The following is a 22,031-nucleotide window of genomic DNA, read 5'->3' as shown; positions in this document are numbered from 1 at the left end:
CCCTTTACCTTGCGCTGAAAACAATCGCAGGTCTGGATTAGGACCTCTGTCAGGATCTGTTAGCAGTCTGGTAAATAAATTACTAGATCAGCAGATGCGCTGCGGAGCCTGAATACAACAGGCGAGATTCAAGAAAATCCCGTAAAAAAATACACCCAGAAACTGATTCTTTCTCAGGCCGCCGCTTTCCCCAGACATCAGGGCGACGATCTGCCTTCTTTCCTTTCTGGAGCAGCTTCTGTGGAATAATAATCATCCTCCTTCGCTCCTCGCGGCCAGCTCTCCCCAGCTTCCTCCCTTCTCTCCTCCAATGGGAAGCCGGACCCAGAGATCCAACTTCCCCGGGGAAGGGAGCGCGCGGGGTCTTTGCCCATCTCTTCCGCGCTTCCCAAGCGGCTCTTCCAGTCGCTCTCCTTAGACGGTGGGGCGGGGCTGGGATTTTCCCTGGGGCCGCCCCACTGCGCTCGCCTTCCAATCGGAACGCCGTTGTTGCTCGGTTTTTTTCTTTTCCCCGTCGCTGTCCAAACTTCCTGTAACGCTGCGGGAGGGAACCGGGAGCGGGAGTTCCCTGGCGGGAGATGCCTGAAGTTTGCTGGCAGAGAGGGAGGTCTCTGCGGCGGCAAGAGTGACAGAAGCACGTCGAAGGAGCCGAGCTGCCCCAAAATGGGCCTCCTCGAGTTGCTGTCCCCTCGCACCTACGGCCTGGCGCTCGCTACTGCTCTGGCGCTCTGGGCGCTCTGTGTTTTCTGCAGGCGGAAAAGGTAAGAAAGGAGGAGAGAGATTGCCTGGCTGCAGTGCCGTCGCTCTGCTGGCTACAGGAGATCGCAGCAGGGTTGTTGAGATCCTGCAGGACTGGAAGACCCGGCAGAGTCAAGGTGAACTTGGATCCCTTTTCAAAGTTGGCTCTGATGCACCAAGTTTAACTTTGCAGAAAACGAAGGGGGAAAGATAGCGATTGTGCCCCGTAACGATTAGCAGATTTATAGATCCACTTAACGCTGTTATCTTGTTAAACTGGCACCACACACTCATACTCTCTCTTATTTTGAGTTTGCTGCAACGACCGGGGGCGATCTCTCTGGGACGTTTCCTACACGAGAGGCGTCAGGTTTTACCAGGGAGTGTTGTAGGTTGTGGGGACCTGGCAACATGATTTGGATGGCCCCTCGAGCATTCACCTTTCCACAAATCCCCAGAGCCGCACCGCCGTGGGAAAGTGAATAAGAGCCATTCCAGACGGTTGCTCAATGGGCAAAGGTTTTCTTTAACATATCTGATTTCCCCATGAAAGGGAAAAACTGGATGGAGTGTGTGTGCGAATGCAGCCTGGCATTTTGATGCCAGCAATGTTGCTGCAACAAAGTTGGTGGATGCATGAGAAGCAACTACCCCAAAATAAGCACCCATTCCCAGGTGAAGCTGTAGTGGGCCTCTTGCTTGTGTGCCCCTCCTCTGGTCTTTTTATTTCAATTCCTGTCCTGATGACTCCTAGCATGGAATTTGCCTTCTTCACATCTGCTGCACACTGGATTGGCCTCTTCATCAGTCTATATGCTGTGACCCCGTGATCTTCTTCCTGGTCAGTCACTGCCAGTTCAGATCCGATGTGCATTTGTTTACATTGAATTGCATTTGCCATTTTCGTGTCCATTCACCTGGGTTGGAGAGATCCTTTTGGAGCACATTGCAATTCCATTTTTCGTTTAACTTTTTGTTTTAATCATCCTGAACAATTTCATCAACAAACTTGGCTGCCTGACTGCTCACCCTGTTCACCTTGAAATCTACATAATTTATGGACAAGTTATAAAACACAGGTCCTAATACCAATCATTGGATGCCCATGGGAATCCCACAAACAGGGCATCAGTGTTACAGTGCTCTCCAAAACAAAAAAAATTCCTTCCAGTAGCACCTTAAAGACCAACTAAGTTAGTTCTTGGTATGAGCTTTCGTGTGCATGCACACTTCTTCAGATACACTCAACTAACTTAGTTGGTCTAACTTAGTTGGTCTAACTTAGAACTAACTTAGTTGGTCTTTAAGGTGCTACTGGAAGGATTTTTTTTTGTTTTGACTATGGCAGACCAACACGGCTACCTATCTGTAACAGTGCTCTCCCTACTTGTGATTCTCATCAAATGCTATTCAAATGCATACTGTCTCTGAGGTAGAACATAGCTATTGTGGCCACAGATGACCTTATCATTCATATCCCAGTACTTGTCTACCAATACTTGTAGGACACCACTTTCTACCCCTCTCCATTGGGAGAACTGTCTATATGGTTCTATTCTTTGCTTCCTGTTTCTTAACTACTTCCTGATCTACAATAGGACCTCTCCTCATATTCCATGACTGCCAAGGTTACTCAGGATCTTTGATGAGACATTTTGTCAAAAGCTTTTCGGGGTTCTAATACACTATGTCAACTGAGTCACACCTAGCTATATGCCTGTTGACATTCTTAAAGCATTCTACAAGATAGTGAGGCAGGACTTGCAGAAGCCATGTTGGCTGTGCTTTGGTAGGCTTGCCATACATTACGAAAATTCTTGACGTGTCCTTGCTTTTGGGTGTAAAAAAAGGTGTCAGGGAGGAATTATCCTGAATTGGCAAAATGTCATGGAAAACCTGGATATATGGCAACACGATGGAAAAAGCAGTTCAAAAAGCTTAGGTTTCCCCCCAAAAAAGTTCAACAATTTCACGGATGTCAGGAATTTTTACTTTTTGAAAGTAAAATTGGCAAAGCTTGTTCTTCAGTGTGCTTGGTTATTTTATCTTTAACAATTCATCTATGAGGCCTAGAACATCATTCCTTGTCACCACTTTTTTGTTGCAGTTCCTCAGACTCCCTCTCTGCAAAAGTTAGTTCAGGCACAGCAACCTGACAAACGCTTCTCTGCATTCTCCTTCTCCTCCTTTATCACACCTTTGACTCTTGTCATCCAAAGGCCCAGCTCCCTTCCCAGCTGATAATCTATTGCTGATGTATTTAAAGCATTTTTTTTTGCTTGGGCTTTTATGATTTTAGCAATGTGCTCTTCATATTCCTAATTAGCATCCATTACTGTTTGTGTCAGGATTCTTGTTCCCTATAACACCTCACCCCCCTAAGAAGCCTTAGGGACCTGGAATGGTTCCTTAGTCCAGGTTCTGCCTGTGTGATCACAGGATCCCTTTTATTATAAGCAGCACTTATAACTTTGCTCTACTTCCCCGGGTTGCCTTTCCCTTGTTTTTCTTGTCTCTCTGGGGCAAAGGTTCTCCTCCTAGCTACTTATCTCTCCTTTCTTTTGCCTCACCTACCTCCTTGTGTTTTTGCTCCTGCTGCTGTCACACGCCCCCATGCCCGCCTGCCAGCCTTTTATCACACTACTGTGAGTGTGTGAGAGCATTCCCCATGCTATCTTCACAACATGCCACTCCCTGTCCCTGGAAGCCTGCCTGCATTTCTTTTGCCAGTGTTAGCTTCTTTTCGTTCCCATTCCATTTTCTAAAGGAAGTCTTGCTTCTGGTAGCGTACTTGACTCTGCTTGTTACCTTCTGTTGTGGGGCTGCAGAGGGGAAAGGATTGGAGCCAGAGTTGTCCCTGCACTCATCCCAGAGTGGGCAAATGAGAATAGGCCATGTCCACATCTCCATGCTACAGAGGTGGCTCTGCTTCTTCCTCTGTGCTCTTGCCCAGAGGATGAGAAAAGATGAGAGGTTTGCTCCTCGCACGAGCAGCTGCTTCTGCCTCCCTCTGGTCAGAGTAGTGGTGGGGATTTGGCCCTGTGGGACCAACCTTCTTTGCTGCACCATCCAGAGAGAGGCAGGGCAGGCAGATGTGGTGGATTGTGATCTCCAGCAGCACCACAGACTGAGCCTGCCACAGTCACGGCTCAGAAAGCATGTGAGTGAGAGAAGGCAATGGCTATTCCTGCAGTCCCAACAACTGTTGCTCGCTCTCTTTCTCTACGTGGCCCAGAGAGAGAGAGAGCGAGCAAGAAGTGGTGGGACTGCAGGAATAGCTATTGCCTTCTCTGGCTCACATACTTTCTGGGTGGTTGTTGTGGCAGGCTCAATCTTTACCTCTGCACCTCTGAGCGCAAGAAGGGAGGTAGCAGAGGTTGTTTCTTGTAGCCTCCACTTGCCTTGTGCCACTTGCCCTCTCAGCCTGAGCAGGAAGAGCGGGAGAAGGAGGTGTTACTCTTACATGGCAAAGTCTTATTTAATGGCGTGAGTCTGCATCTGCTATGTCTGTAGATACACAGCCTTTTGATTAAAATGCAATATGTAAACTGAAGTAAAGATGTACCCAGGCCTTTGAGGGAGTGGGATGGTGCATTGAGGAGTCACATGTTTGGCCTTTTAGTTTTTTATTATTATTTTGAATCATACCTTTAGGCAGTTTTATGTTTATACTTTCTTTATGGAAGGTTGGCAGAAATCAGAAATTATCAGTTGGTTTTATATGGGATTACAGAGTGGGCCTCTTGGATCTCCTTAGGGTGGGGGCCTTCCAAGATACAATGCCACACCTCACAAAACTCAGTGTTTAGTTGGAAACAGTGGTGTCACCAGAGTAATTGAAAGTGGGTATGGTGAGAGGTGAAACTTTGCTAAAACCTATAAACTATCCCATTCTTTGGAGAATTCTTGTTGTCCCCTCATTATGTGGCTGTTGTACAACACACACACATACACAACTCTGCACTGAAACAAATAAGAGTATGTGCATATTTTCATGTTCACTTGCTTTGGTGTTTTTACCATGCAGTTTTGAAGTGCTTGCATAAAGGCTCCTGTTTATTGGGAGTCCCAGCACACAGGCAAGAGATTAAATGTACCAGTAATGTTTGCCATATGAAGAACAATGTTGTGTAAGTTTGCTTCCAAATAATAATTACCTAACATTATTCTACAGGGAACCATTTCCCTGAACTAAGCTATATTTCTAAAACAAAGGCAGGGATTCTGTGGTCCTTCAGATGTCATTGGACTGTAGCTCCTCTCATCCCTGCTATTAGCTATGATCTCTGGAGCTGGTGACATCCAACAACATTTGGATGACAAGAGTTTCCCCATTCCTGCCCTAGAACATCATTTCCTTCTTTGTGACAAATTATAGGTCTACTAACATCTCTTTGAAACCAAATGAGCCAAAAGTCAAACTCCACTTATATAAAACATCTGCATCTGTATCCATATATGATAGTTTTTCTGCTTTGATCCAGTCTCAGAAAGCATGGAAAGATGTAGCCTTCTGTCTTTTCATTTTTATGCCTTCATTTTTGCCAGAATGCCAAATGTAAATATATGGTTTGTGGCCATTGATAGCCTCTCTGAATTTGTCTACTCCTCTTTTAAGACCGTCCAAGATTGTGGTCATCACTGCCTCTTGTGGTAGCAAATGCCATAGTTTAACTCTGTGCTGTGTGAAGAAGTACTTTTTGACATCACTGATGGTGGCTCTTGAAGAACATCAGAATCCTACCATAGGTAGGAATACTGCAACCCCTCCAACTTTATTCATAGATCTCATTGCCTCAATAGCTTTGGGTATAAAGCTTGGAACCAAAAACATAACACTGTATTTTTGAGATAGTAGAGTTGTGTACCAGCTCAGTGAAAACACCCTTCTGTGTTCTCAACTATGAGCATTTATCCAGCAAATACGTTGTGGATGTTCTGTTGATGGTCTTATTTTTAAAGGGAGATTGTCATGTTTTCTGCTTACTTTTTTTTGTTCTGCACATGCCAGGGACTCTATTTTTTTTTTTTTAAATCCATCTATGAATATATAATTGTTTCAGTATGTATTAGAGTGAGTTAGATAAACTATTGCCTCATTCTGGTTTAGTGCACACATTTGGAAACCCTGTTTGTATATTTTTGCAGTCTTTGGAGAGTGTCTGGGCTATTGGTATTACTTTTGAGCCAAGAACGCTTCTGCCATTTTTACCTTTCAAATTGTGTCTTTTAATATCTTCAGAGGCTCAAATGGCCCATTTAGAGGAAGGATGTGAGTGGCAAATGACTAATTCTATACCTAAAAGGATGTTAGATGTTTTTAATTGAAAGGAAAATAGCAAGAAGGTTTTACTAGGTTATAAAATGTTAACGGCAGAAGAGAGTGTAGCATTGAAAACACTCTATTTTCATTGCCATGCCATAGTAATGTACACTACTTATTGCCTTTTTCATGATCATTCTCATTCAGTAGCTTATTGCTTTTCATGCTAGGTCGTTTATGCTCGAGAGATTAGATTTTGGTAGGAACAGCCACCTAGAGAAGGGGCCTCCAACATTTTTCAGCCAAAGGGCACAGCTGGAATTTTGAGAGAGGGCACCACCACCTCTGGTTCTTCCCTCCCCAGCCAGACAGTGTATATGCATATGTTCACACAAAAATGATTTAAGTATTTTATGAAGCATGGGGAGAAGTGAGATCCAGGAGAAATAAAATGGATCCTCTTGAATTTGCATGATTTTACACAGAGCCATCCCCTACCCAAAAGAATACCATCAAATTAAACTATACATTGGTAGATTGCACAGTAAAAATCGCAGAACTTGCCAGCACCACTAAAATACTAAGAAAAGGCATACATTCATGATTTTTACACAAAATGGCAAGAAAACCATACACAAAAAGCCATAGAACACATTTGTGGGTCAAGAGGTGACCTGATGATCCATAAGAACCCATGTTTTTGCTGCATGGCAACACTGAAGAGTACCAAATCAGTAATTTTTAAATGTTTGCTCAATGTTAGTTGGGCTATGTATGTGTGTGCTTGTGTGTGAAAACTACACAACTTCAAGATGATTCATTTAACCGAATCCAGTTTGTGTGCGTACATACACATGCAAATCTCTCTCACGTAGCATCTCACTTTCTTCCCTTTGCCACACCCAGACTCTCATTACTCCCTCCCATCCGATGTCAAGGAAATAAACAACTATCTGACTTTTAGAAGACATCTGAAGGCAGCCCTGTTTAGGGAAGTTTTTAATGTTTAATGTTTTGTTGTATTTTTAATATTTTTTTGGAAGCCACCCAGAGTGGTGTGAGAAACCCAGCCAGATGGGCGGGGTATAAATTATTATTATTATTATTTTCTCCAAGATCACTCTCTTTTCCTTCCTCCTCCACCCTGCCCCCTTTTCCTGGTCACTCTTCCCTCTGTTCAACTGGTCTGACCCTTAAAAACACTTAGACTGAAAAAGGAAGTGAGATTGAGTGGCATTCTTTCAACTTTCTCCTTCAGCTTTATACGCTTTCCAAGGAAGAAAAAAGGAGGTAGTGAGGGGAATGTTCAGAGACTTTGCTGGCAGTAGGGGAAGTCCTCATGGCCATCATAGTGTCCATGGATATGGTGCTGGCAACCCTTAGAGGCACACTGCTAGAGGCACTGCTAGGGACCAATGAGAATTGGAGTCCAACAAATGGAAAGCAACACGTTGACTATCCACATAGGTCCATCCAACCATCATTTATTTTCCTTGCTAAGAATATAAGAAGAGCCATGTCAGATCAGGCCCAAGACCCATCTAATCTAGCATCCACTTCTCACAGTGCCCAACCAGATTCCTGCAGGAAGCCCACAAATTCTTCATCTGCTTTGATAGACGATGCGTTGCCAACCTGTTTGGACTAGCTCATTTTAAATTTCAGAAGAAGGTTGGGGTAGCCAGTAAATGAAAATGGGTGCCATGAAGGGGGCAGAACCATGGGGAGCATAAAAAAGGTAAAGGGACCCCTGACCATTAGGTCCAGTCGTGGCTGACTCTGGGGTTGTGGCGCTCATCTCGCTTTATTGGCTGAAGGAGCCGGCGTACAGCTTCTGGGTCATGTGGCCAGCATGACTAAGCTGCTTCTGGCAAACCAGAGCTGCACACAGAAATGAAGTTTAACTTCCCGCCGGAGCGGTACCTATTTATCTACTTGCACTTTGACGTGCTTTTGAACTTCTAGGTTGGCAGTAGCTGGGACTGAGCAACGGGAGCTCACCCCGTTGTGGGGATTCGAACCGCTGACCTTCTGATCAGCAAGTCCTAGGCTCTGTGGTTTAACCCACAGTGTACTGCAGGATAATTGTGTGCAGGAAGTTTGAGGGACAACTTGAAAAGTGTTTTTCACACAGAATCTCTGCAGCAAACCTCTTTAACAAAACAGTTCTCTCTCCATCTCTCTCTCTCTCCCCACACACACTTTAATCAGGGGGCTAAATGACATCTTCATGGTTTCTCCTGTTCAGCCAGTCAGGTTCTCCTCCGCTCTCTTCTGAATGAACCTGCCTTTTCATTCAACTGACAAAATGAGTTCTGACCCATGAAATGTTACATTAAAGTATATTTCTTAGTCTGTTATACTGCTACAAGATTAACATGTATGGAATTAACCCTGCTTATATAAACAGTGGAGAACCTGAGGCCCACCAAATAGTGTTGTACCACAACTCCCATCACTTCCAGCCAGCATGGCCAATGGGAAGTTGTAGTTCAGCAGCATCTGGATGTGCACAGGCTCCCATCCCTGATGCAGCCACTTGGAATTTCTGGGGGACAAAATAACCGATTATTTGGGGAAAGGGATATTTTTGATAGGATTAGTAGAACATCTCCAAGGGCTTGTAAACATCTTGAGACATGTTTCTCAAATCTGATCACATATATGTCAGGGAACTGCCATCAGTACGGGAGGGGGAGAGCAAAAGCCAGAGGGATTCCAGAGAGTGTCCAGGGATGGGGAGGAGCAGCCCATCTTCTGGGGAAGAGAATCAGCGTAGCACCAGTGGAGAAGGGGGGCAGCTGGGGGAAGTGGCGAGGCGGTCTCATGACTCCTTGCCTGGGACCAGCGGGGAGAGTAGGGGTCCTCCATTGCCCATGCTCTCCCTGTGCAGAAGGCTTCCGTGCAGAGAGGGTAGGCAGAGACTAGGCGTCAAAGAACTTCTTTGCTGGAAGAAGTTTAAGAAATGCCCACTCACGAATTCTGCCAGCGATTGAGTCAGCCATGGGTGAGTGGCTGTCCGGACAGAAAGAGGTTCACTTTGGCAATCCAGCCAGGTGTTTGCACCCAGCCGGGGAGATAGGTACCTGCTTACGCATGAGCAACCCCTAGAACCATTACAACAATCCGTGAGTCCCTGACATTGCTTGTGCGCAGCCCCGGGGAGGCAGCACGATGAGCCAAACAGGGCCAGCTGGAGAGACAGAACAAGAAGCCATGGTGCGAGGTCTGGTCGAGAGGAATTGAGACCTGGAGGCACATGTCGCTACCCTGTCAGCACAGCTGGAGGAGAGGCAGGCTCAGGATGCACTGGTCAGAGCCACCCCGATAGGGAGGAAGGTCCTGGGGCTGGTAAAGAAGTTTGGAGGAAAGCCCCAAGACTACAATGCTTTCCGAACGGAAATTCAATACGCTTTGGAATTGCAGAAAAATGAATTTGCTGATGACGCGGAGAGGGTGGCGTACATTGTTGGACATCTGCAGGATGGGGCGTGCGAATGGATCAGGCCCTTGATGGCAACGGGGAATGATGCATTGAAAGATCTTAAATTTTTTTACCAGGCAATGGACGCGATGTTCTCCAGCGAGATTGAGCAAAGCGTGACATGGAGGGAGCTGATGGGGTTCAAGCAGGGGAGCCTGTCCGTCAGAAGCTACTGGTCGCATTTTGCGATGTTAGTGCACAAGCTCGGGTGGAACCTGGACTCTGAACCAGTACAAATGCTGTTTGAGGCAGGTTTGGATCCCGAAGTGAAAGACAAGGTGTCCAGAGCGCCCTGCCCACGGTCGATGGATGAGCTCACAAAGACTGTGCTTGCGATTGGCGTACGCCAGGAAGCACGGGCTCAGGAAAAGCGGGAGATAAGGGGGGAACGTTTCCATGGCAAACGCATTCCTGAAATGCCGAGGGAGGCTTCCCAGGCGGGAGAGCCGATGGAAATTCATGGAACGCGAGAGAGAGAGAGGTTTCAAACGCTAGTGAAGGCCGGAAAAGGGAGGGGAAGGAGTGGAAAACTACCAAGAAGTGTTTCCTCTGTCAGCGGTTAGGACATTTTGCAAAGGTCTGTCCCCAACGAAAGGCCTGGCAAGGCATGATGGGGGCTGCAGGCCACGATGAGAAGGGGGAGGAGGGGCCGGTGCAGGGAAACGAGAAAACCTGGCTGCCAACCAGCAGGGGCAGCAGCCAGGCCAGCAACCAATAGAAGTGCCCCGGCCTGACCCTCCCAAGGCAGCTATAGCCATTGAAGTGGTGCTAGAACTCCCAAATGGGCACCCAGTCAAGGTGGATGGGCTGCTGGATTCTGGCAGCTCGTGTAATTTCTTCAGTAGAGACTTCGCTCTGGAGCACCAGCTGTTGCCACTAGATTTTCCCTTGCAGGTGACCACCATTGATGTCAGGGAACTACTGGGAGGGGAAGTGACACACCAGACACCGCCAATGCGGATGAGTGTTTCCAGGCACACGGAAACCATGGCCTTTCACGTGGCCACGCTGACGGGACCCCCAATAATACTAGGAATGAGCTGGCTGGCGCTACATGACCCAGTGGTGTCATGGCATCAGCGGTCGCTCACCTTTGGGTCAGCTTACTGTTTAGAACACTGCCTGGGAGGAAAGGAACCAAGAATGACTGTGGCCAGGGTGGCTGGGGCGGCCCTGGAGAAAAAGGGACGGGTGCCACCGCAATATGCAGATTTGAAGGAGGTGTTTAGCGAGAGAGAGGCGGATAGACTGCCCTCCCACAGACCATATGACTGCCAAATCAACCTGCTTCCGGGGGCCCAGTTACCGGTGGGTAAGCTGTACGCCATGTCCGACCGGGAGATGGAGGAGTTGAGGCAGTTTATTGACAAGAACTTGAAAAGGGGCTTCATAAGGGAATCAAAGGCGGTGGGGGGGGAGTCCAGTGTTCTTTGTGGGCAAAAAATCAACTAATCAGCCCAGACCTGTGGTGGATTACCGCCATTTGAATTTGGTGTTAGAACCCGTGACTTTCCCAATGCCCAGAATCGACGATATTCTGACACGTGTGAGGCAGGGAAAGATTTTTACCAAGCTGGACCTAAGGGGGGCATACAATCTGATTAGAATACGGGAGGGGGACGAATGGAAAACGACCATGTTCACCCACCTGGGGGCTTTTGAGTATTTAGTTATGCCATTTGGATTACAATCGGGGTCCGCCTGCTTTCAATCCTTCATGCACCATGTGCTGGGGCCACTGCTGTACAAGAATTGCGTGGCCTTTTTGGATGATGTCTTAATATATTCGGAGAATGAAGCGCAACACGTCAAGGACGTCGGAGGTGCTACAGAGATTGAAGAAGCATCAGTTGTGGGTCAAGCTGGAAAAATGCCAATTCCACGCCCGGGAGGTCGAGTTCCTAGGATACAGGTTGTCAGACAAGGGACTGGCCATGGATCCAGGCAAGGTGAAGGCAGTGCTGGAATGGAAGGCCCCCAAAAACCGAAAGGATGTGCAGAGGTTCCTAGGCTTCAGCAACTTCTACAGGAATTTCATAAGGAACTTTGCCCACTTGACAGCATCCATTACGGATTGTTTTAGTAGTAAAAAAAAGTTCGCATGGACAGAGGAGGCGCAGCAATCCTTTGAGAAACTGAAGAAGGCGTTCGCCTCGGAAGAGCAGCTCCTGCACGTGGATCCAGAGAAGCCCATGAGACTGGAGATGGACGTGTCCGACTGTGCCATTGGAGCAGTATTGTTGCAACCCGGGTCCAAGGAGAACTGGAGACCGTGCGCCTTTTTCTCCTGGAAGCTGAGTAAGTTGGAGCAAAACTACACAGTGTATGACCGAGAACTGCTTGCAATTTACTCGGCATTTCGTCAATGGAGACACCTCTTGATAGGGGCGCGGCACAAGATCCAGGTCCGAACTGACCACAAGAATTTGGAATACTGGTAGACCGCGCGAGTGCTTAACCAGAGACAGATCAGATGGTCCCAGAAGTTCGCCAAGTTTTTCTTTGAGATACAATACGTGTGTGTGAGGGGGGAAATGTTAGGGCGGATGCACTCTCCAGAAAACTGGAATACATGGAGGGGGAAGGGCCTCCGGAGGCCAGGCACGTGTTCCCCGAGGACCGTTGGGTGTGTGGGGGGACGTTGGTAGGTAAACAAGAGCTAGCAGGGCTCACCCGAGATGATGAGTTTGCTCAGACTAAAATCAGGGAGCTCAGAGGTGAAAAGGGAGACAATGGGGGTTTTCGGAAAAGGAAGGGCTACTGTACTACAAGGGGGTGCTGTATGTACCAGGAGAGACGTTGAGGGGCAAAATACTGAGGCAGCTCCATGACAATCCAACAGCTGGGCACTTTGGACAGCACAAGAGCATGCTACTAGTTACCAGGCAATTCTGGTGGCCAAAGGTGAGGGAGGATGTACGAGAATATGTACGAGGGTGTGACCAGTGCCAGAGGGCAAAGGGGGAAAGGACCACCCCCACAGGGTTACTGGAACCCTTACCAACACCGGAAAGGCCCTGGGAGGTGGTGTCCATTGATTTTATGACAGATCTGCCCAAGTCAAGGGGGAGGACAGCGGTCATGGTGGTGGTCGATCTGCTGACTAAAATGTGCCATTTCGTAGCGTGTTCGCACTCAGTGTCGGCAGAGGAGACAGCCAGGCTGTTTGTGGATCACGTTTTCAGGCTGCATGGCACCCCATTGAGGGTAATCTCAGATCGCGGAAAACAATTTACTTCCCGGTTCTGGCGGAGGCTCATGAGCTTGCTGCAGGTCGAGGTGAGCTTCTCGACGGCACGGCACCCAGAAACTGTGAAGATCTGATAAGATCTTAATTGCACTGGCCATCTAATTGCTTTATGGCCCCAATTAGCCCCAGTGGTCCGGCACGCTCCCAGCCAAGCTGCGCAGACCTTTTCTTCTCCGGTTTCGTCTAGCAGAGTAAAAACACAGCGGATCAAAACTGTCGCAGTCTGCTTCAGATCCAAACACACCAAGCACTGTGTGTTCATCAGTTCTTTATTGCAGCAAATATTTACAGCTCAGCATTTCCCAACTTCTCCTGGACTGCTAGCATTCATGGCTTCCGTCCGTCTCTCTCAGAGACACAGAGAGAACAACAAACTCCTCCCTCCTTTCCCACGTCAGAATGGGAGGCACACTCAGAACAAACATTAACCCAGTAAGTTCTGAACCCCAACACCCCCTCTTGCCTCCATTCCTGACAAGACCTGTGGATGTACCTTTGCAGACCTCTGTGAGATCAATCCCTTCCCCAATGCCTTGCGCCCTCTCCTGGCGTTCCTGTCAGGCATCTGTGGAACATCCTCACAACTCTCAGATTCGCACTGTGCGAAACTTACCCACGCACCTGTGGCCTGATACCTCTCAGGTGGAATTCCCTTCGTTGTGCGACTGGACCTCCTGGGCACAAACTCAGGCACTGCCTCTGACTCACTGTGGTCAGCAGGTGTGTCCTCTGCATCCTGGGATTCCCCCTCTGACTTAACACGTCTTCGAACCCTTGGAATTACTCTCACAGGAGAACTAGGCTCACTCTTGGGCTCCCTTTTTACAACTTGCGGAGATGCCCCATCCTGCTCCTGACTTTGGTCAGTGAGCTGATCGTCATCAGCAGACTCAGCCCCTGGCTCTCCTTCCTCCTCATCAGAACCTTCCTGCTCTGAATCGGAAAGACATTCTGAAAGAATATCGCGTCTGGCAGGGGTCTTTGACCTTTCCTCCTGCTTACAGAACTCAGCGTGTTTACTGATCAGCAACTTACTCTGATCACCTGACGGATATGCAAACCTCCATGCACGAGCCGTTGGCTCATACCCACAGAAGATCATTTTCTGGAACTTGGGTTCACCTGGCCCTCGCAAAGCTTCAGGCACTGGCAGCGAGGCCGTTGATCCGAACTCACGGAGGAAGTGAACCTGTGGCTTCCTCCCGTGAAGCATGAAAAACGGTGTGTCTCCTACCACTGAATTGTAGGACCTATTCCAGGTGAAGCTCACATATTTAACTGCCTCCATCCAAAACTTCGGAGATAACCCAGAGTCTGACAGCATCACCTGTGCAGCTTTAACCAGAGCCTCACTTCTGAGCTCTGCCACCCCCCTCTGTTGAGGAGAAGTCACTGTGTGACTTATCCCTTTCTTGTGAAAGAACTTCTGCAAAGCAGACCCAGTAAACTGTGAACCTCTGTCACTAGCAATTTCCCTGACTCTGGTGGAGAACATTAGTTCCACCTCCTCAATCCAACGACTAATCAGCTGTGCAGCATCTTCCTTGGATTTAAGACCATGTGTCCAGGTGTTCTGCGAAAAATCATCCTGCAGTGTCAGCAGAAACCTGGCCCCTCCCAAACTTGGTTCCTTCATGGGACCCAACAGATCTATGTGCACAAGATCAAAAGGTTTTGTGGTTACCCTCTCCACCCTGGGGTAACTGCACCCTCTTACCTTTGCCTGTCTGCAAGCCTGACAATCTAGGACTCTTGCACATTCTGCAATTCTACAGCCTTTGGAAACCTCAGGTAGCACCTGTAGTTCTTCAAGACAGGCATGGGCTGTCTTCTTATGCCACACACACGAACATGAAACATGAGTGGGAACTGTAGCACGCAGGGCTTGTGCTTTCTCAACCTTCCTCTCACCCTCCAGGGACGTTTTAAGAATGAAGAGATCATTCTGCCCCTTTGCAACTCTGACCAGTTGCTTCCCTCCTTTGGAGATTGTACAAACATCGTGTTCAAAGCAAACCTTAAACCCCTTTTTCAACAAATAAGGCACAGATAAAATACAGTGTTGCACTCCTGGCACAATGCAAACTTCCATCTGCTCCTGCAAAACAGAAAACAACACATTTACAATTTTATTCACATTTTTCTTTTCCCCACTTGCAAACTGAACAGTTTTCCCAGCCGGAATTGCCTTGCAATTCCACATCTCGACTGCAGGGGTCTCTGGGATCAGGTGGCAGTTCGCTCCTGAGTCGATTAGAAAACGAAAATTAGTGTGTCTCTCAGAGCTGTCCTCAAACAAAGCCATACTGGCAACAAACGTATCGCTGCCCCCTGTCTTTGGGCTTCTGCAGCAGTTCTGTCTGGTTGTCTTGGCAACCAACTCCCCCTTGCTCAGGACCTTGGCAGCTTCCGTAGAAGTAGCCTCCTCCGTTGCCTTGGAGACCGGCCTGGCCTCTGCGTTCCCACGCGACTCTTTAGGCCTTATCTTCACTTTGTCCAGGTGGCTGACCTTGAAGCGTCTAGCTCTCCGCCGCTTTCCAGCCTTTGCATGACGACGATCCCCAGTGGAAAAATACTGCCCAGGGCTCCTTTCAGCTGGCCTGGCCCCCCTTCTTCCGGAAGAGCACTCTGTGCCAGCCCTGCCCTCGCTGAAACTGCGTTCCACTTCAGCACTCACAGTGGAAAACTTTTGAAACTTGCCTTTGGATTTCTCAGCCCCCCCGACTTGCACCTCAGGGACTGGGGCTTCAGCCATTTCCAGGCTCTGCATGGCTCCTCCAGGGCCCTGGCCTCCTGCTGAAGTTCCACACAAATGGGCAGGCCGAAAGAGCAAACGGTATACTCCAGCAGTACCTACGCTGCTATGTAGGCAGAACGAGAGGCAGAACGATTGGGTAGAGAAATTGTCTTTGGCTGAATTTGCGTACAACAACGTGTCCACGGGAATGAGCCCTTTCATGGCCAATTATGGGTGTCACCCCAGGGCCTTCCCAGGGAGGGGGGAGGAAGGATGGAGTGTACCTGTGGCCGAGCAATTTGCCGAAGAAATGGAGGCCTTACACCAGCAACTCAGGCTGAACTTGGAGAGGGCTAAGGAAGTTTAGAAGAGGCAGGCAGACAGGCACCGTCGGGAGGGGGAGGCCATACGGGTAAGAGACCGGGTGTGGTTGTCGTCCCAAGGGTTGCCCCTAAAGGGAGGGTGCAAGAAGTTGCAGCCTAGGCGACTGGGGTCTTTTGAGGTAATACAGCAGGTCAACCCAGTGGCATTCAAACTCAAGTTGCCCGACAGCATGAAGATACATCCGGTGTTCCATAGGTCCCTACTTTCACAGTACAGGGAGGGGCAGAAATTCCCAGGAAGGGAGGAAGGGGTTACCACCCATCCGCGGGTAGAGGAGAGGGAACTCTGTAACGAAGCCACGGAAATACTCGATTTGAGGTGGCGGGGTCACCAGGTAGAGTACTTGGTAGCCTGGGAGGGAGAACCCAGGTCGGAAAACACTTGGGTCCCTGCGGAATCAATCACGGACGGGTATCTGGTGGAAGAGTTTCATAGTTTGTTCCCGGATAGACCTAAACCACTAGCTAGATTCTGGGAGGAAGAATTCAGAACCACAGACGACGAAGGGGACTTTGTGGGGTTTCCTGCCTCCGAGGAGGAGGAGGGGGAGGTGTCCGAGGGAGAAGAATCAAACTGGGAGGCTCGACTAGCTGGAAGAGATACGAGGGGATGGGAGGCCGGTTTTGAATCCTCAGAAGATGATGACAGTTATTTCAGGGGGTTTCCCGCATCGTCGGTCGATGAGAGAGAGGAGGAGATATCGGAAGATCGTGCCGGGGGTGAGGGGGGTCCTGAGGAGGGGGTGGATGTCAGGGAACTGCCATCAGTACGGGAGGGGGAGAGCAAAAGCCAGAGGGATTCCAGAGAGCGTCCAGGGATCAGGAGGAGCAGCCCATCTTCTGGGGAAGAGAATCAGCGTAGCACCAGTGGAGAAGAGGGGGCAGCTGGGGGAAGTGGCGAGGTGGTCTCATGACTCCTTGCCTGGGACCAGCGGGGAGAGTAGGGGTCCTCCGTTGCCCACGCCCTCCCTGCGCAGAAGACTTCCACGCAGAGAGGGTAGGTGGAGACTAGGTGTCAAGGAACTTCTTTGCTGGAAGAAGTTTAAGAAACGCCCACTGACGGATTCTGCCAGCGATTGAGTCAGCCACGGGTGAGTGGCTGTCCGGACAGAAAGAGGTTCACTTTGGCAACCCAGCCAGGTGTTTGCATCCAGCCGGGGAGATAGGTACCTGCTTACGCATGAGCAACCCCTAGAACCATTACAATATATTACCATGATTTAATTAAAGTAAGTATTTAAGAAATATTTCTAATGTGGCTTGCTTTAATGTCTACTGACAACTACAAAGTAGGTGATTTATATCTAGAAAGCGATGCCAGTTGTAATTTCTTCCTTCTCTAATAACATATTGTCCACACGTTTAATAATCTAAGGCTAAGTAGGTTAAACTATGTTGCAATATATATAATTATAAACACCACACAAACAGTAGCAAACAAACTTGCTGTTGGGCAATGTTCTTTGAAGTGCCATATCCATGTCCATAGCTGCCTTCGTTGTTTTTCTTCTGCTGAGTTTCAGGGAATCTCCCATTCAACTAGTTCTCTGGTTCTTTCTATCTCTGAACTTTTTTTTTTGGTAACTTTTTTAAAGGAATCTTTCAAGGTACCCTATTTTTATGGCAGGAAAACAAATGTCTCTTGCCATTTTGCTTTTAATAGTAGCTATAAAAATAATTCACATTTAAATAAACCACTTGGCTGACATCTAGCATGCTATGCTTTTAAGTTTGCACAAATCAAAATTGAGAAGAGTGCTGCTTCTTTTTTCTTCTTCTTTTAAAATTTTTTTTATTTATACCCTGGCCTCCCCAGCGAAGACCAGGCTCAGGGCGGCTAACACCCGATATAAAAACAAATTGATTGAAATACAACTTAAAAACAAGATTAAAATACAACATTAAAACATTAAAATACAGCCTCATTTCAATGGAAATTCAAATCCACAGGAGGAGAAAGGAAAAAAGAAGAGGGGGAGGGAATCAAATTGATTCCAAGCTGAAGGCCAGGCGGAACAACTCTGTCTTACAGGCCCAGCAGAAAGAAATCAGATCCTGCAGGGCCCTGGTCTCATGAGACAGAGCGTTCCACCAGGCTGGAGCCAGTGTTGAAAAGGCCCTGGCTCTGGTTGAGGCTAATCTGTCTTCCTTAGGGTCCGGGACCTCTAGGGTGTTGCTATTTATGGACTTTAAGGTCCTCCGTGGGGCATACCGGGAGAAGCAGTCCCATAGGTACGAGGGTCCTAGGCCATGAAGGGCTTTAAAGGTCAAAACCAGCACCTTAAATCTGACCCTGTACTCCACCGGGAGCCAGTACAACTGGAAAAGCACTGGGTGAATATGCTCCCATGGCAGAGACCCTGTGAGGAGCCTCTCTGCAGCATTCCGCACCCACTGGAGTTTCTGGAACAGCTTCAAGGGCAGTCCCATGTAGAGTGAATTACAGTGGTCAAGCCTGGAGGTGACCGTTGCATGGATCACTATGGCCAGGTCGGGGCGGGAAAGTTAAGGGACCAACTGCTTGATGCGGCGAAGGTGGAAAAATGTTGATTTGCAGTACTAACTTGTACTTGTGAATTCAGATCCAAGAATTCAATTTTCTGTGGGATTGTTTGTAATAGATCCTTTTGTTTATTTTGAATTGTAGGTTCAGGTTTTGACCTGTAAAATGCTTCTGGAAAGTGAGTTGATAGGATGATCACTTTTTAGAACAATGCACTGTTAATCCATGAATGGGTAAATTCCAAAGGCTTTGAGTCCTGGTTTAAACCCTGGGGGTCTTGGTCTTTCTTATAGAGGTCTTTTGCCCTCTATAGGCATGATGTCACCACACATAAACCATGTGGTCAGTGTCAAATTTAAGCACCACTGGTTCATAGTCTTGCCATCTTGATATGACAGCAGTCTGCGTCCCCTGGTATGCTTGCATACTGGAGTCTATGATAAGCACCTTTTAAAACATGCTGACCATGTTTTGGAACCATGTTTTTGAGATGCTCACCATTTAGACCATCTTTTGGAAACAAAATATACATTTAAAATTCCTCTGTACTAATATCAAGTTAGTCAATGGTTTTGTGCATGTGGCTTTTCTAGATTCTCTGAATTTATCTTATTCTTACAAGACAGGGCAGTAAGATGGTTTATGCATTCGCTATTATCTTGAAGACTGAAATATCTATACCCTGCCTTTCTATCACAAACGTATCCCTTGTGGCTCACAATATTTAGCAAGACAAAATGCTAAAATGGTATATTTTATGCTATACATTATGTGTTATTTTCACTGGATTGAAGGGTAGTGTATGAATGTTTTAACTAACAAATAAACACAAGGTAATATTTAACCCAGCTTCTCCAGTCACAGAATATAACCTGAGATAGTGGTTGGCATAAACTAAATCTTGAGTCACTGCTTTTTAGAACCCCAAGCTGAAACCTCCATTGCTTTTTCTTTTCCTCCTAAGGAACATGTACCAATCCATACATAACTATGGTGATAGGAGAAAGAAGCTTTAAATAGTGATTAAAATGTCTGTTATATTTAGTGGTGACACCTCGTAAGGTGCCACAGATTTGCTTTTGTTTTATTTTGGAATAACCCAACATTCTCCCTGCAAGAAGAGCTTTAGGGCCTATGACTGTGAAGCTTTATTTGCTCCTGTATAGGTATAACATTTATTTTTATTTCCCTGTGTATTTAAATCAAGTTCTTTACTCGTTAGTGTGCCATGCCATATGGTACAGAGCTGTATGCCAGTTGATAAAAATATTCTGGGAACATAGGAAACTAGCAGTCGGTTCAAGAAGGGTGATGCCTCTTGACCAAATGCTTGTGGGCTTTTTGCATTATTTTTAGCACTTGTGTGCATTTTGGAGCAGCAAAGGTTTGTCCAAGAGGACATCCTGTGTCTCATGATTTCCTTAAACACATTCCTTTAATATTTCTTCCTCCCTAAAAATGCAAAGTAAATGCATTTACAAGCCATATTATAATGAAATTTATTTGCAAAGGAAAATAATAATCTCTGTCTTGATGTATCCTGTGTGCTCTACTAGTCTTGTCATTCTTCCGTAATTACTCATTTTTGTCAGTGGTGCATTTTTATTCCAAAACAAGGTACAAGTTGTGACAAAGAAAATAATTAGCCTGTTCTTCCCAGTCTCTGGTCCCAGGGGAGAGAGGGGAAACCCACAAAGTGTCAATCAGTGAGGTGCCGCAAAATTTTCTTCTTGTCTCAGATGCATTAGGCCCAGACCCACAAACTACAGGGGGGTTTATGATCTGATGAAGTTACAGAGCCTGACACTGAGTCTACTAGGCTTCCCATATATTTTTAAGGCTAATCAGGAGAAGCCATGCTTGCATGCAGATTTGCATGCAAGCATGCAAATTGTCCATGGCCACTTCTCATGCTTCACAAAGTTGTTTGGTTGAAGAGCCCTTGTTATTTCCCGCAGCTAGCATGATAGGTAGGCTGTACATTCTTACTTTCCTGTGAAATTAAAACAAGCCAGTGAGGTATAGTGGTTAGTCAAAATAGGACCAGGGAAATCTAGCTTTCAATCCCCAGTCAGCCATGAAGTTCACTGGTTGGCTTAGTCTGAGAGCCTGCATTTGGCCCAAATGTACATCATGGGGCACTTCGGCTGCTCTCTGAGCTTCTTGTAGGGTAAGGTTTGGTATAAATAATTTTATAATTATTTTAAGACTTTCATTTGTATTTTTATATTTATTTAGATATGGATGCACATAGAAATACTCAAGTTCATGTTGCCCTCTATGTTGAAAGTCTGACATGAGTTAAATAAAAACCTATTGATGCTAGTACAGTCTTATGAACACTGCTGATACTGGTGATGGCAGAAATATATATAATAATAATTTTGACTCTGCTCTCTGGAAGGTGTATGCCCTGTTCATTCTCTTCAGTATTTAATGGCCTCCATAATATTTTCATTCAACCCATGAACCCATCAGCAATTTGTTTTTACAGGTTAATATACTTACAAATGATTTTCTAATAGAATATCCTCATCAGAGGGCAGATTTATTAACACTCCTCCTCTTTTGATTGTCTTTTTTAATCCCAGCTCCATGTATAATTTACTTCTTCCTTGGTGAGTGCTTAGTCTGAAGAAGGCTGTCTTGCTGAAATACTTGAGCTTAGACAAATTTGTCTTATTCTCCTGGGCAAGATATGTTGGCTCTAAGCACCAATTCTTTCTGAGGTGAACATTAATTTTAATTGAAATCTTAGTGAGGTTAAAACAGAAGTGAATGGGTTAAGAGCAAGAGCCAGGTTCAATACGAGTTTCAACAAGAAATTGTCTTCGGTGAATTCCCTCACACTGAGGTCCATCTCTGAGAGCCTTCTGGTGGTTCCCTCACTGAGAGAAGCAAAGCTATAGGGAACCAGGCAGAAGGCCTTCTCGGTAGTGGCACCCACCCTGTGGAACGCCCTCCCATCAGATGTCAAAGAGATAAACAACTATTCAGAAGACATCTGAAAGCAGCCCTGTTCAGGGAAGTTTTTAATGTGTGACATTTTAATGTATTTTTAATCTTTGTTGGAAGCTGCCCAGAGTGGCTGGGGAAACTCAGCCAGATGGGCGGGGTACAAATAAATCATCATCATCATCATCATCATCAGTGCCTATGCAGGATAAGATTCTCTTTGAATGGGTTTTAACACTAGTTGCAGTCATACTGTAAGTGGATATTCTTCCTTGGGACCAGATCTGTGAGTGTGTGGAACCAATCTTTTTCTCTATGCTTCAAGTCAGAGCTTTCCAAACTGTGTGTCATGACATATTTAGTGTGTCGGCTGCAGTGTGTAAGTGTGTTGTGCAAATGCTCCTTATGCTCCTCCTGGGGCTGGAAAGGCGTAGGTTTAACCTCTGGTTTGTGGGTAAAACTGAATTACTGCGTTGCGAAACGATGCATGTCTAACAAGTGTGTCACCAACATGAAAAGTTTGGAAAGCTCTGCTTTAAGTGCTCGATACTGTGTTTGTTCTCCGAGCTGCCTTGAGCAGGGGAAATATATTTTAAGGCAGTACAGTGGTACCTCGGGTTACATACGCTTCAGGTTACAGACTCTGCTAACCCAGAAATAGTACCTCGGGTTAAGAACTTTGCTTCAGGATGAGAGCAGAAATCGCATGGCGGCAGCA

At 46.8% G+C, this 22,031-nt stretch overlaps 1 protein-coding gene across 1 annotated transcript in view; it reads left to right on the top strand.

The window, feature by feature from the left end:
• Nucleotides 1–508: 508 nt before the first annotated feature.
• The window catches only part of CYP7B1 (cytochrome P450 family 7 subfamily B member 1), a 109,255-nt gene continuing 87,732 nt past the window's right edge, over nt 509–22,031 (top strand). Inside the window, exon 1 of the mRNA XM_079984628.1 lies at nt 509–761. Coding sequence (XP_079840754.1) covers nt 664–761 — 98 coding nt within the window. The 5' untranslated portion in view covers nt 509–663. The remainder of the gene's footprint in view (nt 762–22,031) is intronic.

Source organism: Podarcis cretensis (genome assembly GCF_951804945.1).
Source record: "Podarcis cretensis genome assembly, chromosome: 7".
NCBI lineage: Eukaryota > Metazoa > Chordata > Lepidosauria > Squamata > Lacertidae > Podarcis > Podarcis cretensis.
Note: the sequence above shows the minus strand (reverse complement) of the source record. Positions and strands in the feature narration are given on the sequence as shown.